Below are 12,870 nucleotides of genomic sequence, written 5' to 3' on the forward strand. Positions count from 1 at the left end.
GCTACATATGCAAGGTACATCATTTTGATAATTCTGTCTGGCACCATAGCCTGGGCAATAACCTGCAACAGCCTAGAGAGCTCTGAGCCTCTTTTTATACTGGTGACAGTCTGAATCCAACAGGACTATACAGTGGCACCTCAAGGCCAAGGTATTTGAATCTGTTAACATAGTCAAGCTGGAAGTTATCATACAGTTTCATCTTGCGAACAGTTCCTCCCTGCCTGGGTGGACACTAATTTAATATCTTTGTTTTCTCTGCTGAGTTGACTAAACCTAGGTCCCGACATGAGTCTAATACAGAGTTATGAATGTTCTGCGTGTTAGCATACCCAGTGGTGTGTATCATATCATCAGCATAGCTAATGATATGCACGTTGGGTTTGCTCGGTACAGAGTTTAACAGTGTGTTTATTAAGATAATAAATAATGTAGGACTGAGAACACTTCCCTGCGGGGTGCCTAGTTCGAAGTCTCTTGTTACACTCCTATGCCCCTGGAAAAATGCAGATGACTTCCAGTTGGATAAGTAACAGCGATTGGTCATATCTTGCCCAAATTGATCTGCAGTTTTCAAAATATGATGCCTATCAGAAATATGACTTTTAAGCGTAATCTTTTTTTAACGGAATTCAGGGTGATTACACATATTTGGAGTTTTAAATTGAGATTTTTTATGCTTTTAAAGCTCCCGTAGAGAAGTCCTAGTTGAAGCTCCTGTAGAGAAGTCCCAGTTGAAGCTACTGTAGAGAAGACCCAGTTGAAGCTCCTGCAGAGAAGTCCCAGTTGAAGCTCCTGCAGAGAAGTCCCAGTTGAAGCTCATGTAGAGAAGACCCAGTTGAAGCTCCTGCAGAGAAGTCCCAGTTGAAGCTCCTGTAGAGAAGACCCAGTTGAAGCTCCTGCAGAGAAGCCCCAGTTGAAGCTCCTGCAGAGAAGTCCCAGTTGAAGCTCCTGCAGAGAAGTCCCAGTTGACGCTCCTGCAGAGAAGTCCCAGTTGAAGCTCATGTAGAGAAGTCCCAGTTGAAGCTCCTGCAGAGAAGTCCCAGTTGAAGCTCCTGCAGAGAAGTCCCAGTTGAAGCTTATGTAGAGAAGTCCCAGTTGAAGCTCCTGCAGAGAAGTCCCAGTTGAAGCTCCCTTAGAGAAGTCCCAGTTGAAGCTCCTGCAGAGAAGTCCCAGTTGAAGCTCCTGCAGAGAAGTCCCAGTTGAAGCTCATGTAGAGAAGTCCCAGTTGAAGCTCCTGCAGAGAAGTCCCAGTTGAAGCTCCTGCAGAGAAGTCCCAGTTGAAGCTCCTGCAGAGAAGTCCCAGTTGAAGCTCATGTAGAGAAGTCCCAGTTGAAGCTCCTGCAGAGAAGTCCCAGTTGAAGCTCCCTTAGAGAAGTCCCAGTTGAAGCTCATGTAGAGAAGTCCCAGTTGAAGCTCCTGTAGAGAAGTCCCAATTGAAGCTCCTGTAGAGAAGTCCCAGTTAACGCTCTTGTAGAGAAGTCCCAGTTGAAGCTCTTGTAGAGAAGTCCCAGTTAACGCTCGTGTAGAGAAGTCCCAGTTAACGCTCCTGTAGAGAAGTCCCAGTTAAAGCTCCCTTAGAGAAGTCCCAGTTGAAGCTCCTGTAGAGAAGTCCTAGTTGAAGCTCCTGTAGAGAAGTCCCAGTTGAAGCTCCTGTAGAGAAGTCCCAGTTGAAGCTCCTGTAGAGAAGTCCCAGTTGAAGCTCTTGTAGAGAAGTCCCAGTTAACGCTCCTGTAAAGAAGTCCCAGTTAACGCTCCTGTAGAGAAGTCTCAGTTGAAGCTCCCTTAGAGAAATCCCAGTTGAAGCTCCCGTAGAGAAGTCCCAGTTGAAGCTCCTGTAGAGAAGTCCCTGTTGAAGCTCATATAGAGAAGTCCCAGTTGAAGCTCCCTTAGATAAGTCCCAGTTGAAGCTCCTGTAGAGAAGTCCCAATTGAAGCTCCTGTAGAGAAGTCCCAGTTGAAGCTCCTATAGATAAGTCCCAGTTGAAGCTCCGTTAAAGAAGTCTCAGTTGAAGTTCCTGTAGAGAAGTCCCAATTGAAGCTCCTGTAGAGAAGTCCCAGTTGAAGCTCCTGTAGAGAAGTCCCAGTTGAAGCTCCTGTAGAGAAGTCCCAGTTAACGCTCGTGTAGAGAAGTCCCAGTTAACACTCCTGTAGAGAAGTCCCAGTTAAAGCTCCCTTAGAGAAGTCACAGTTGAAGCTCCTGTAGAGAAGTCCTAGTTGAAGCTCCTGTAGAGAAGTCCCAGTTGAAGCTCCTGTAGAGAAGTCCCAGTTGAAGCTCCTGTAGAGAAGTCCCAGTTGAAGCTCTTGTAGAGAAGTCCCAGTTGAAGCTCCTGTAGAGAAGTCCCAGTTAACGCTCCTGTAGAAAAGTCCCAGTTGAAGGTCCCTTAGAGAAGTCCCAGTTGAAGCTCCTGTAGGGAGGGTTGTCCTTATCCTTCATATAAAAAGGATAGCATAACACTACTATGTATCTAAGCTTGGTATTAATAAGAAAAAAAACATGTATATTCAGATTAATAACGACAATAACACAGGAAAAAAAAGGGGAGAGAGAAGTAGTGAAAATAAGAGAGTCATGGGAGAAAGCTCTGACGTTTTCTATGATGCAGGAGGTGGCGTTGGTGTTTGTTGTGATGGTCAAGTAACGCCAGCTGATCCCTCAGCTGTCTGCTGTTGCTGCATTACAGCATGAGGAACCTCTCTCTCCTGGCGTTATACACACATGTAGTCGGTAAGGAGTATAGCTCACACTTACGTCTCTGATTGACAGATAGTTAGAGGAGAAAAAGCATAGTACACAACCAAAGGCAACAACATAATGTTGTGGGAGTATTTAACACTTAGAAAACGAGCCATTCTTAAACACCTGTACGATTTGACCCTCGGAGAAGTAGTATCTTGTTCCATCTTTACAGTTGAATGACTTATCAGTTTGTTCTCCCAGATTTGTCTTAATTAAATATTTAAGGTGTAAAGAATGTTGATATACAAATTATTAATGTTTGCTAGAGTACGTTTTTTTGGGCGCCTTTGTTATGTCAGCCATAAATAGACTTGTTTTTGTTCAATTCAGTATTTACTTTACTATTCAGAATGATTGGGTTAGTTTTGAAAAATTGAAGGTTGTGACATCAGCAACTTGTGAAACCAATTCAATTTGTTAATTACGCGACCTTCGGTTACTTATTCTGCAACCTATCCTCAGGGAGGAAATCTGCTAGCGAAAATGGATTGAAAACGGCTACATATTTAATGCTATTATCTACTCTCCACGGTTACTCTAGGTTAAGGTTTGGTGAGTTTAGGTTAAGGTTAGGTTTCATTACATTTGGTTATGTTAATATGGTGTAATATTGGTGATAATGTGAAATATAAAATTCAAAACTATTTGAGTGTACCCGAGAATTCCATTTACAGAAACCCAAATTCTTCAAAGAAAATGTTTTCAACATATAAATCTCATTAATGAAAATATTTTTGTTTTATTATATATTAATATTTGTATTTTTTGCAGGTTGTAGTGTGAGCTTGGTTCCAGAGGTGAGTCAGGAGGGGCTCCTGCAGCCGTACAACACCTATGCTGATGTAACACTCTTCCATTTTCACATTCCCGATGAGGTGACCAGAGTAACATGGGAGTTTGCTGCCTTTATGGATGATCCAGGATGTCCAGTAAGAGAAGTCCATGTGTAAGTAAAATTTATCACTCCTTAGTAAATAAGAACATAAGAATTAAGGAAACTGCAGAAGGCTTATTGGCTAGTGCAAAGCAACTTTTGTTTAAATCCATCCAAGCTCAATCATATATATATATACAGTATGTCTAATTGATGCTTGAAACAATCCATTGATCCCATGTCTTTAATGCTAGCTAGTAATTTGTTCCATAAATCTATAGCCCTGTTTCCAAACTAATATATAAATATCCACATATGTCTGGATTTGATTTAACTTAAAGAGCTATCTTTGGTACTTTATTTTTCTCCTTCAGGCCTTTTCCTTTAGTTTCCCTGTGATACTTATCTTTGTATAGTTCCCTTAAATGATCTTCCAACTTTGGCTGTAACTTTGTTTCTCAAGTTCTCATTACTGCTGCTTAGATTCTTAATTCTATCCACATGATTCTTTACAATGATCTCCATTTTTGCCAACCTGTTGTGAAAACCACTCCTGCTAATGTGTTCCTCATCAAAATTAATCTTCTGTTTTGTCCTTCCTCTTGCCAGCGACCATTTTTGTTTTGGTCACCATATGCTCCCACAGTATTCCCTTCAAAAACACTATTTCTGCTTTGTTTCTGTAACTTGTTTTGGCTTCTAACTATTTGGCAGTTATTGATACACATGTATGCACTTTTTCACTCTGATATGTCTTGTTTCTCACCCAAAATCTTAAAAAACACCTGAGTTCCCTAGCCCTCAACCCTCCTACAATATCAACAACAACCACCACCACCACCTGTAGAGAACTGACATGACCTATATCTGGTAAGATCTTTTCAAGATCTTGTGCTGTTGCCCTAAGCATTTTACCTTGTTGATAGTTATTGTAACCAGTTGGTATTCCTGCTCAGATCAACTGCACACCTCGGTGGTCCAAGTTTAATGTAATCTCAGACACTGTTTGTATCATGTGCCTTCATGCTGTGTTTTGATATCAATACCACACTCACTAGAACTGCTCATTGGTTCATTATGGTGCATAAAAAATGTTGATAGATATACTGTATATGTATATAGTATAGTGTAATAACAGCAAAAACATTGTTTGATTGTTCAAAGAATATTATATACTTGTCAATATAATATACAGTACTTGTCATTGTTTTCTATATGAGCACCATATTTTTGAGCATATAGATGTTCCACACACTTAACTACAGTATATAAATTCCTTAAATTACACACTATTGAATAATATTACTGCAAAAAAGATACAAATTAACTCAGAGACATTGAAATAATTATGTAAAAATATCTTTGCAGCACCTGCCAACCAACGGAGTCGCCGTGGTGCGAGGCTGACCTTGGATAGGGGTCATGAGATTTTAAACTCACCACACCAGCTTAGTGGTTCGTTATGTGCACAAAAATGTAGATAGGTATATATCAACAATCAACTTTAACAGTCTCCGTGGTGTAGTGGTAAGACACTCGCCTGGCGTTCCGCGAGCGCTATGTCATGGGTTCGTATCCTGGCCGGGGAGGATTTACTGGGCGCAATTCCTTAACTGTAGCCTCTGTTTAACGCAACAGTAAAATGTGTACTTGGATGAAAAAACGATTCTTCGCGGCAGGGGATCGTATTCCAGGGACTTGCCCGAAACGCTACGCGTACTAGTGGCTGTACAAGAATGTAACAACTCTTGTATATATCTCAAAAAAAAAAAAAAAAAAAAAAAAAAAAAAAAAAAAAAAAAAAAAAATATATAACATGTATATTGTATATGGTGTAATAACAGCAAAAACAGTTTTATTGTTCAAAGAGTATACGTATTATTATATATGAGCGCCATATTTTTGAGCATAGTGATGTTTCACACATTTAGCTATATAAATTCCTTAAATTACACACTGTTGAATAGTATTACTGCAAAAACTAGATACAAATTCATTCAGACATTGAAATAATTATGTAACAGTATCTTTGCTGCAACCCCAGCCATATGTCGCGGCTGGAGTAGACTGCACCTGGTGACTGCTCATTCAGAGTCAGAATATTGCTAGACTTCCTCACCCCATCACGGCTAAAGTATATCACAATAATTTTTTTTTTTTTAGTTTCCCGTTACTAGGGGAATGCATTTTAACACTGCAGTATAGTATTAGAAAAACAAAAATTTTGGGAATAACTTGTTTTATATGCACAGGGAACTTGTCATATTAAAGTAACACACAGTATAGTGGTTAATTGGACATTTATATGCTCCACTAAATTATTTGCACCATATACAATCTGTTTGGACCGTTAATGAATCTATAAGAGCGAGGTTCATTTGAGCAAGGAACCACTGTATTTTTTTTCCATGATGCTTCTGAGTATGAAGGCATTCTGAAAGGTTGTCATTATTTTTTTCTAAATTTACCTGAGGGCTGCCATCTTTACTTGCCTCAGTAGGAACAGGAAGCTAGCCACTTGTCAAAGGATCCTGCCAAAATCTCTTTAACCCTCATTTCCTATCTTCCTTTTTTGAACTAGTGCCTTCACATTCCATAAAAGTTGGGGGGGGGGATGGGGAAGAGAGAAAGGTTATGATATGGGTTTCCAACTCATAGTATAGCTGAGTCAAAAGCTCTTGATAATGACGCTTAGGATTTTTCAGATTTGTTCAGCATGGGAGTTATCCAGTTATCAATGAAAACAATGCAACTCTAAAAGATTATATGTACACTAGTCGATCAGCAGTATACAAGGTATGTGGTCAATGCAGACTACTTTTAATTATTATGTATCCCCATCAGGGAATGATCCTTTTGTTTAATCATGCAGTATTTTTTTTTCTAGGGGGAGCCCCTTTGGCTCCCCGGAGCTTATCCAGGCTGATATATTAATGTCAGACTTTGGCATCGTTCATGTGTATGGAGTTCTATGGGCCTACCGAGGACCACGAGCCAGAACCTGGCCTCCTCAGAGAGGCAAGGGGAGCAATGGCCTATAGAAACCCCCGTGTGGTTGGAAGCATTCTATGTCTGCCATCGACTGGGTCAGGCACCCAGAAAGGTAAGCGTCCCAGAACAAACCCCTATTCTGGTGAAAATTGCTACCACAAGCCGAACAAATGGATAGAATCTCCCTAAAAGAAACGAGCAAACGATCATGACATCACAAGAATCGGTCGGCCGAGCGGACAGCACGCTGAACTTGTGATCCTGTGGTCCTGGGTTTGATCCCAGGTGCCGGCGAGAAACAATGGGCAGAGTTTCTTTCACCCTATGCCCCTGTTACCTAGCAGTAAAATAGGTACCTGGGTGTTAGTCAGCTGTCACGGGCTGATTCCTGTGGGTGGAGGCCTGGTCGAGGACTGGGCTGCGGGGACACTGAAAAAAGCCCTGAAATCATCTCGAGATAACCTCAAGATAACCTCACACGTCGCTGCGCAGCTGTCTGCGCAGCTCCCCCCTCCCCGGGAGGGGGAAGGGGGAGTCCCAGACCTACTGCACTGGCTATCTACCACCAGTTCTGAGGCTGGATGTCAAAAAACACGAAAAACCACTGACCCGAGGGAGAGAGGGATGCCGGGGAGCCTCCGGGTCTCACCCAGAAAATGGCGTTTCATTAGATTCAAAGCTGGTTTTCTGGGGGAAGCCCTTTCGGCTTCCCGGAGCTAACTACCCACAGAGGAAATAAGAGGGATGTACCCGGGAGGCAGTCACCGCAGGCAATCACTCCTCAACTCAAAGTCGAGACAACTGGCTGCAACCGCTAACCCAAGGCGACACAGGCCCGAATGGGCCCAGAACGACCACGACATATCGAGCAGCCAGGCCCCTGTGCAACCGCCAAAAGCCCCACATGCCAAACATTAAATATTATTAATGAATATGTAATCACCAACAAATTTGTTACATGCTGCTCCCATTGATCTGGTGTCACCTGCCACCTATTTATGTATTATTCTCTTATAAAATGAGTTTATTTCAAAGTAAAATTAGGTTTTTCAAGTTCAACAGTCAGCATGCTGTGTCAGAAGGCACAACTGCCTTCACTGTCAATGTGCATGAGGCTACCCCCAGAAAAGGCCAAGCTACACAACGAGCATCTCCAAACCCTGTCCTATCTCCAAAACTCTTGGATACTTCGGAGCCAGAATCAGGGGGTTGGGAAACCAGAAAGAGGGCAAACCACACCTGTAGGGGAAGGAAGCATGGGCATGGACTTAGTTCAGGTAGAGTTCACTACATCCAATTATGAATCCCTAAACTCTATATGGGCCAACTCCAGGGCATCCAACTAATCACAATGCTGCAAATGCCTAACCCTAGCAAACCAAGCTCTCGGGCAGCAGCTGCTGCCTGAAAAGCTCCTGGAATGGAAGCCGAGGTCAATGCAGAAACCCAGAAGGAACAAGCTACTCAAGACTCAAGATCGTAGGTGTCACCAAGCAAGCAGGAGCATAGTAGAGGTAGAAAGAATGACCATCGTCTGGTAGGAAAGATGATGAGCACCCTTTAAACTTGCACATGGCGAGTGCAGGCTCAACGAGCTGAACCAACCATACCAAAAGACCCGTGAGGGGATTACCAGGACCTGAAGGTAACTAGACAACCAGGACACCTGGGCACTAATGCTGCTCCCCAAAAGACAGATGTCAAGTGCAGCCAAAGCAGCCCAGCTGTGACTGATATCTGCAGCATGACGTATAAACAAACATGCGAGCCTATACCCCAGTGTGCCCCAGCATGCCCCAATGTGCCCCAGCACAACCAACTGAACACCCCCAGTCAAGGATCCAAACATAGAAGTCAAAAGACTTGTGAATAGTCCTAAGCGAGGCCCTCTACCACAGTGGCGTGGTCACTTGGGCGAAATCCCAAACACACCCTGGGAAGGAACCCAGAGTGCATGCAGCCCATACAACACGCCAGATAAAAAAAATGAACTTGAAGCAAAATATTAAATATTGAATAAAGTACACAGCAAATTGCCTTTGCAAGAAAAAGTCCAAGAATGGTCAGCACTTAGGTTGAAGCAGGGGAACTTGCCATATCTGAAAGACCTGGATCTTAAGTGTCCAGCAAAACATCAGTGAAAGAATTGGCAAGGAAGATGGAAGCGTGCAGGAGCTGGGGCACCTGGTGGTGGTATTTGGTACTACGAGTTATGCATTAATTTTAAATGTTTCTCTTTGTCAGTGTGAATCGTTTGTGGAGGAGTTTGGCATTTTGGGGAATTTGGTCCTTGTTAATTCTCCCTTGTCTGTAAATCACTGACTTTCTGGATGTTTTCCCACTGTGGTGGCAAATTGTCATTTTCTCTCTGCACCTTTGTGAGGGGAACCAGGTTTAGGCTCTTGTACCTGGTAAATCAAACAGAACTCCCACATCTAATGTGAACCATTACATCCATACAGATGTAATATAACCATATTTGCATCATTTGAATAATATCTGGGTGATAATAACTAAAATGGTAAATAACCTCGTTGGCCCAGAGATCAGTGTACTGTATATTGGTAACCTTTATGGGTAAACATTTAATTTAATATGGCTCATGTTGGGGGAAGTTAATATATGTCTTAACACAACAAAATTCTAGTTAAACTTGGTTTCAAGCCAACTGAACTACTCACAGATTGAATATAAATTAAGAGGTACTGTATATACAGAAGAATAGTCTTATAATAATAATTCTCTAATTGCAGATTAGTACCAAATCAGCATACCAACCCCATGATGCAACAGTTCTTCCTGTTTATAATCCACTTCCAGGAAGCTGGTTCGCTGCTGCTTATATACCAAACTGGAACGAACAGATGCAACAAGAGGTTTGTTTTTAATTATTTTATGTCATGGTATAATATCATCATGGATTTTGTTTGTTTATAATGCTGTAATCTTTAGATATCAAAAGAAATTATGAATAATTTTTGTAATAAACATGTATTCTGCTTGTGACTAACATTTCCACATTGTGACAACCAAGGGGGGGTTTCACGCTAATTATCCGTAAACTGCACAACACACTCATGAATGTTTTAAAAGTACCATGTAAGATGTAAGTCCTGAGGGGGGGTTTCACGCTAATTATCCGTAAACTGCACAACACACTCATGAATGTTTTAAAAGTACCATGTAAGATGTAAGTCCTAAGGGGGTAAATGGGGCAAGTAGGTGGTTATCTTGAGGTTATCTTGAGATGATTTCGGGGCTTTAGTGTCCCCGCGGCCCGGTCCTCGACCAGGCCTCCACCCCTAGGAAGCAGCCCATGACAGCTGACTAACTCCCAGGTACCTATTTACTGCTAGGTAACAGGGGCATTCAGGGTGAAAGAAACTTTGCCCATTTGTTTCTGCCTCGTGCGGGAATCGAACCCGCGCCACAGAATTACGAGTCCTGCGCGCTATCCACCAGGCTACGAGGCCCCAAGTGGCAATAGGCCCCATGGTGCCCAGGGGCAATAGTAAGCAGCCACCATCTTGAAAAAAGTAATGATCAATGTAATGCCAATTTCTTGGTGAGCCCCAATGGCTTCCTGAAGCTATCTCACTGAGAAGATTGCATCAGCTGTGGAATTCTTAGGCCTACCAGGGACTAAAGCCAAAACCTGCACCCCCCCACCCCCCGAAAAAAAAAAAAAAGAGATGATGACGCAAGGAGATGATGACAGTCCGTCACATCATTGGGAAGACATCCAGAAAATCAGACAGCCAAAATAGGAAACTGCTGGGTTCAAAAGACTGAAGCCTCGCAACTTGCCTAATGAACTTCCTTAACTATATAAATAAACTATTGAATCTCTTGAAACTAGCGTGTGCTAGTTCGTCCCAACTCCACCACTCGTATGGGGGTGAAGGGGTCAGGGCCATCTTAACAGCATTATGGGCCCCTGGGCAAACCAGTATGCTGGAGCTCTTACAACAACCACTCACAAGAATAAAAATTAAATGGTCGACAATATTAATCATACTGCTTTATACACAGAAATCACAATAGCGTGATGCTTTAAATGAGCAAATCCACAAGGGCCGTAACGAGGGTTCGAACCTATGTCCGAGAGGATCCCAGAAGCACCTTAATCGACTGAGCTATGACATTGTCAAAAGAATTGCAACCGGGAAATCAACTTGACCTATCACGGATCATGCAGTCTCTCCAAGACACAAACCAGGATTTTACACAATTCCTCCATGCACCCGAGCTCTGCCAATAAGCTATTCTACCTCTTCGCCCTTACATCATTACACACAGAAATGACAATAGCGTGAAACTATTGAAACTACTACGCTATTGAAACTACCATTGCTTCATCAGAAGCAATGGTTTTCAATTCTCTGAAGAAATAAAGCAGATTTCCAGTCTGTGAACAAGCCTCTGTACATTTTGTCAGTTCAAGGATTAGTGAGTCCAGGAAAGGGAGGAAAGATTCCACCTTGATTCTTTCCGGTTTTAATGAGAAGTATCTCTTCTGCTAATCCATCATATCTACTAAGACATGCCCTGCCTGCCATCCTGTGGGTGATGGCATGCAGGTAATTCTTTGTGCAGTGGGTTGGTGGATGGCCTGGCAGGCAATCAATTGTGTGATGGGCAGGCTTGCAGGCTGAGTTTGTACTTAAATTACAAATAAATTAGAATGCAGTGAGCCAATTTAAATTAAAATTGTATTATTTCTTATGAATTAAATATGATTATGTGCATAAACCTAAGGTTAAAAGCAGTATGCTGTGTAATTTTTGGCTTTTTGACCTTAGACTTCAGAAGCATGATGCATACAAGATATTTGAAACTTGAATCTAGGATAAATTTTTGTTTTTTCAGGGTATTATACATAAATGTCGTTACAGCTTAGGATCCATTGCAATGTGGAGTCAGAAAGACCACGTACAAACCCTTAACATTGGCATAACGCAGTCAGTTAGAACAAGTGAAAACCTTTCCTACTACAGGTTAGTAAACTATAAATCTGTTTACTAAATTATATTTTACATTTTTCTGTGAGTGTCCTTTGTAGCTCTTGAGTTACACACAGTATACTTGTTAAATCCTCAGTACTGAACCAGGCTCAGTGGATTCACAATTGACTACCAGGGACCAGTATAGTACCAGAATCTGGCAAACTCAATAGAAGGAAGGGAAGTTTTGGGGTCCGAGATAACCAGAGTAACCAGAAGAAAGACCACCACAAAGGAATCACATTTGTAATGCGGATTCTGTTTATAAACAATTATTAACCAGGCCTAAACACTAGCTCAGAGCACATGCTCGCTACCAGATGGTGGCCACAGTAGCATGAGACCCTAGGCTGCCAACACTGTCATACATGCTCCTCGTGCTTACCTATCAGTGACTTGGCAAGGGGGAGTGAAATCTAGCTCTTTATGGCCCACCTTCTTGCTGGCAATCAATTTAAACCTAGTTTACTAATTATCTCTCCAACATAAACGTTTTCATTATATATTTTCTTCAAGATGTGAATGGAACTGGCTTCATCAACATCTTCCTTCAATGCATTTCACTTGCTAACCACCCATATGCTTCTCCCTGGTTCTGGCTCTTTAGCATCTGAGAGTTTTGCAGTTGGGTCAGTGCTTAGCTCGGGGTGTAGTGTGGCTTCTCCAGGGGTGGACCCATTTATTTCCCACTGGGAAATCAGAACCTTTACATTCACAACCTTTCACCAGCTTCAGTCCTCTTTCTTAGGATAATATCTTTCTGTCCCAAGTATTGGGTGAGGAATTTGGCTCTGCCCTGGGGACAACATGGCTGGCTTTTGGGGCTGATGGGTAGTGCAGGGAGAGTCCATGGCTGCCCTTCAATGCTTCCTGGATGTTGGTTCTTCTGCAGAGGATATTTTGCTTCAGGGGGATCGTTTTTCTTACAACCTCCCCCCACTCCCTACCTGATACACAAGTTTGACTACTCAGTGACTAACCCCAGAGTTTGTTTCTAGGCATCAGACATGTACTATTTCAGGAGGTTTTCATCATCTGGTGTTTCAATGTCTGTATCTCAGTTGGACTTGTTTCAGTACCAGCTGCAGAATTTGAATTTTACTTCTCAAATTTGTGTCCGTTTTGTTATACCAGGCAAGCGCAGGTCGTTATCGCCCAGCTGCATCTGTTAGGGGTTTGTGTACTCACCTAGTTGTTCACATCTAGTTGTGCTTGTGGGGGTTGAGCTCTGGCTCTTTGGTCCTGCCTCTCGACTGTCAATCA

The 12,870-nt window shown here is 42.3% G+C and overlaps 1 protein-coding gene across 2 annotated transcripts in view; it reads left to right on the forward strand.

Annotated features, from left to right (window-relative positions):
• The first annotated feature begins 2,608 nt into the window (after positions 1–2,608).
• The window catches only part of LOC123759691 (post-GPI attachment to proteins factor 6), a 36,679-nt gene continuing 26,417 nt past the window's right edge, over positions 2,609–12,870 (forward strand). The window contains exons 1-6 of one of the 2 annotated variants that reach the window (XM_045744916.2): positions 2,644–2,727; positions 3,202–3,291; positions 3,511–3,685; positions 6,319–6,409; positions 9,358–9,480; positions 11,474–11,601. In XM_045744916.2, coding sequence (XP_045600872.2) covers positions 2,685–2,727; positions 3,202–3,291; positions 3,511–3,685; positions 6,319–6,409; positions 9,358–9,480; positions 11,474–11,601 — 650 coding nt within the window. In that variant the 5' untranslated portion in view covers positions 2,644–2,684. Of the gene's footprint in view, positions 2,728–3,201; positions 3,292–3,510; positions 3,686–6,318; positions 6,410–9,357; positions 9,481–11,473; positions 11,602–12,870 lie in introns of both variants that reach the window. The other variant, XM_045744915.2, reaches the window with a different exon arrangement.

The sequence above is a fragment of the Procambarus clarkii genome, chromosome 8 (genome assembly GCF_040958095.1).
Source record: "Procambarus clarkii isolate CNS0578487 chromosome 8, FALCON_Pclarkii_2.0, whole genome shotgun sequence".
Classification (NCBI taxonomy): Eukaryota; Metazoa; Arthropoda; class Malacostraca; order Decapoda; family Cambaridae; genus Procambarus; species Procambarus clarkii.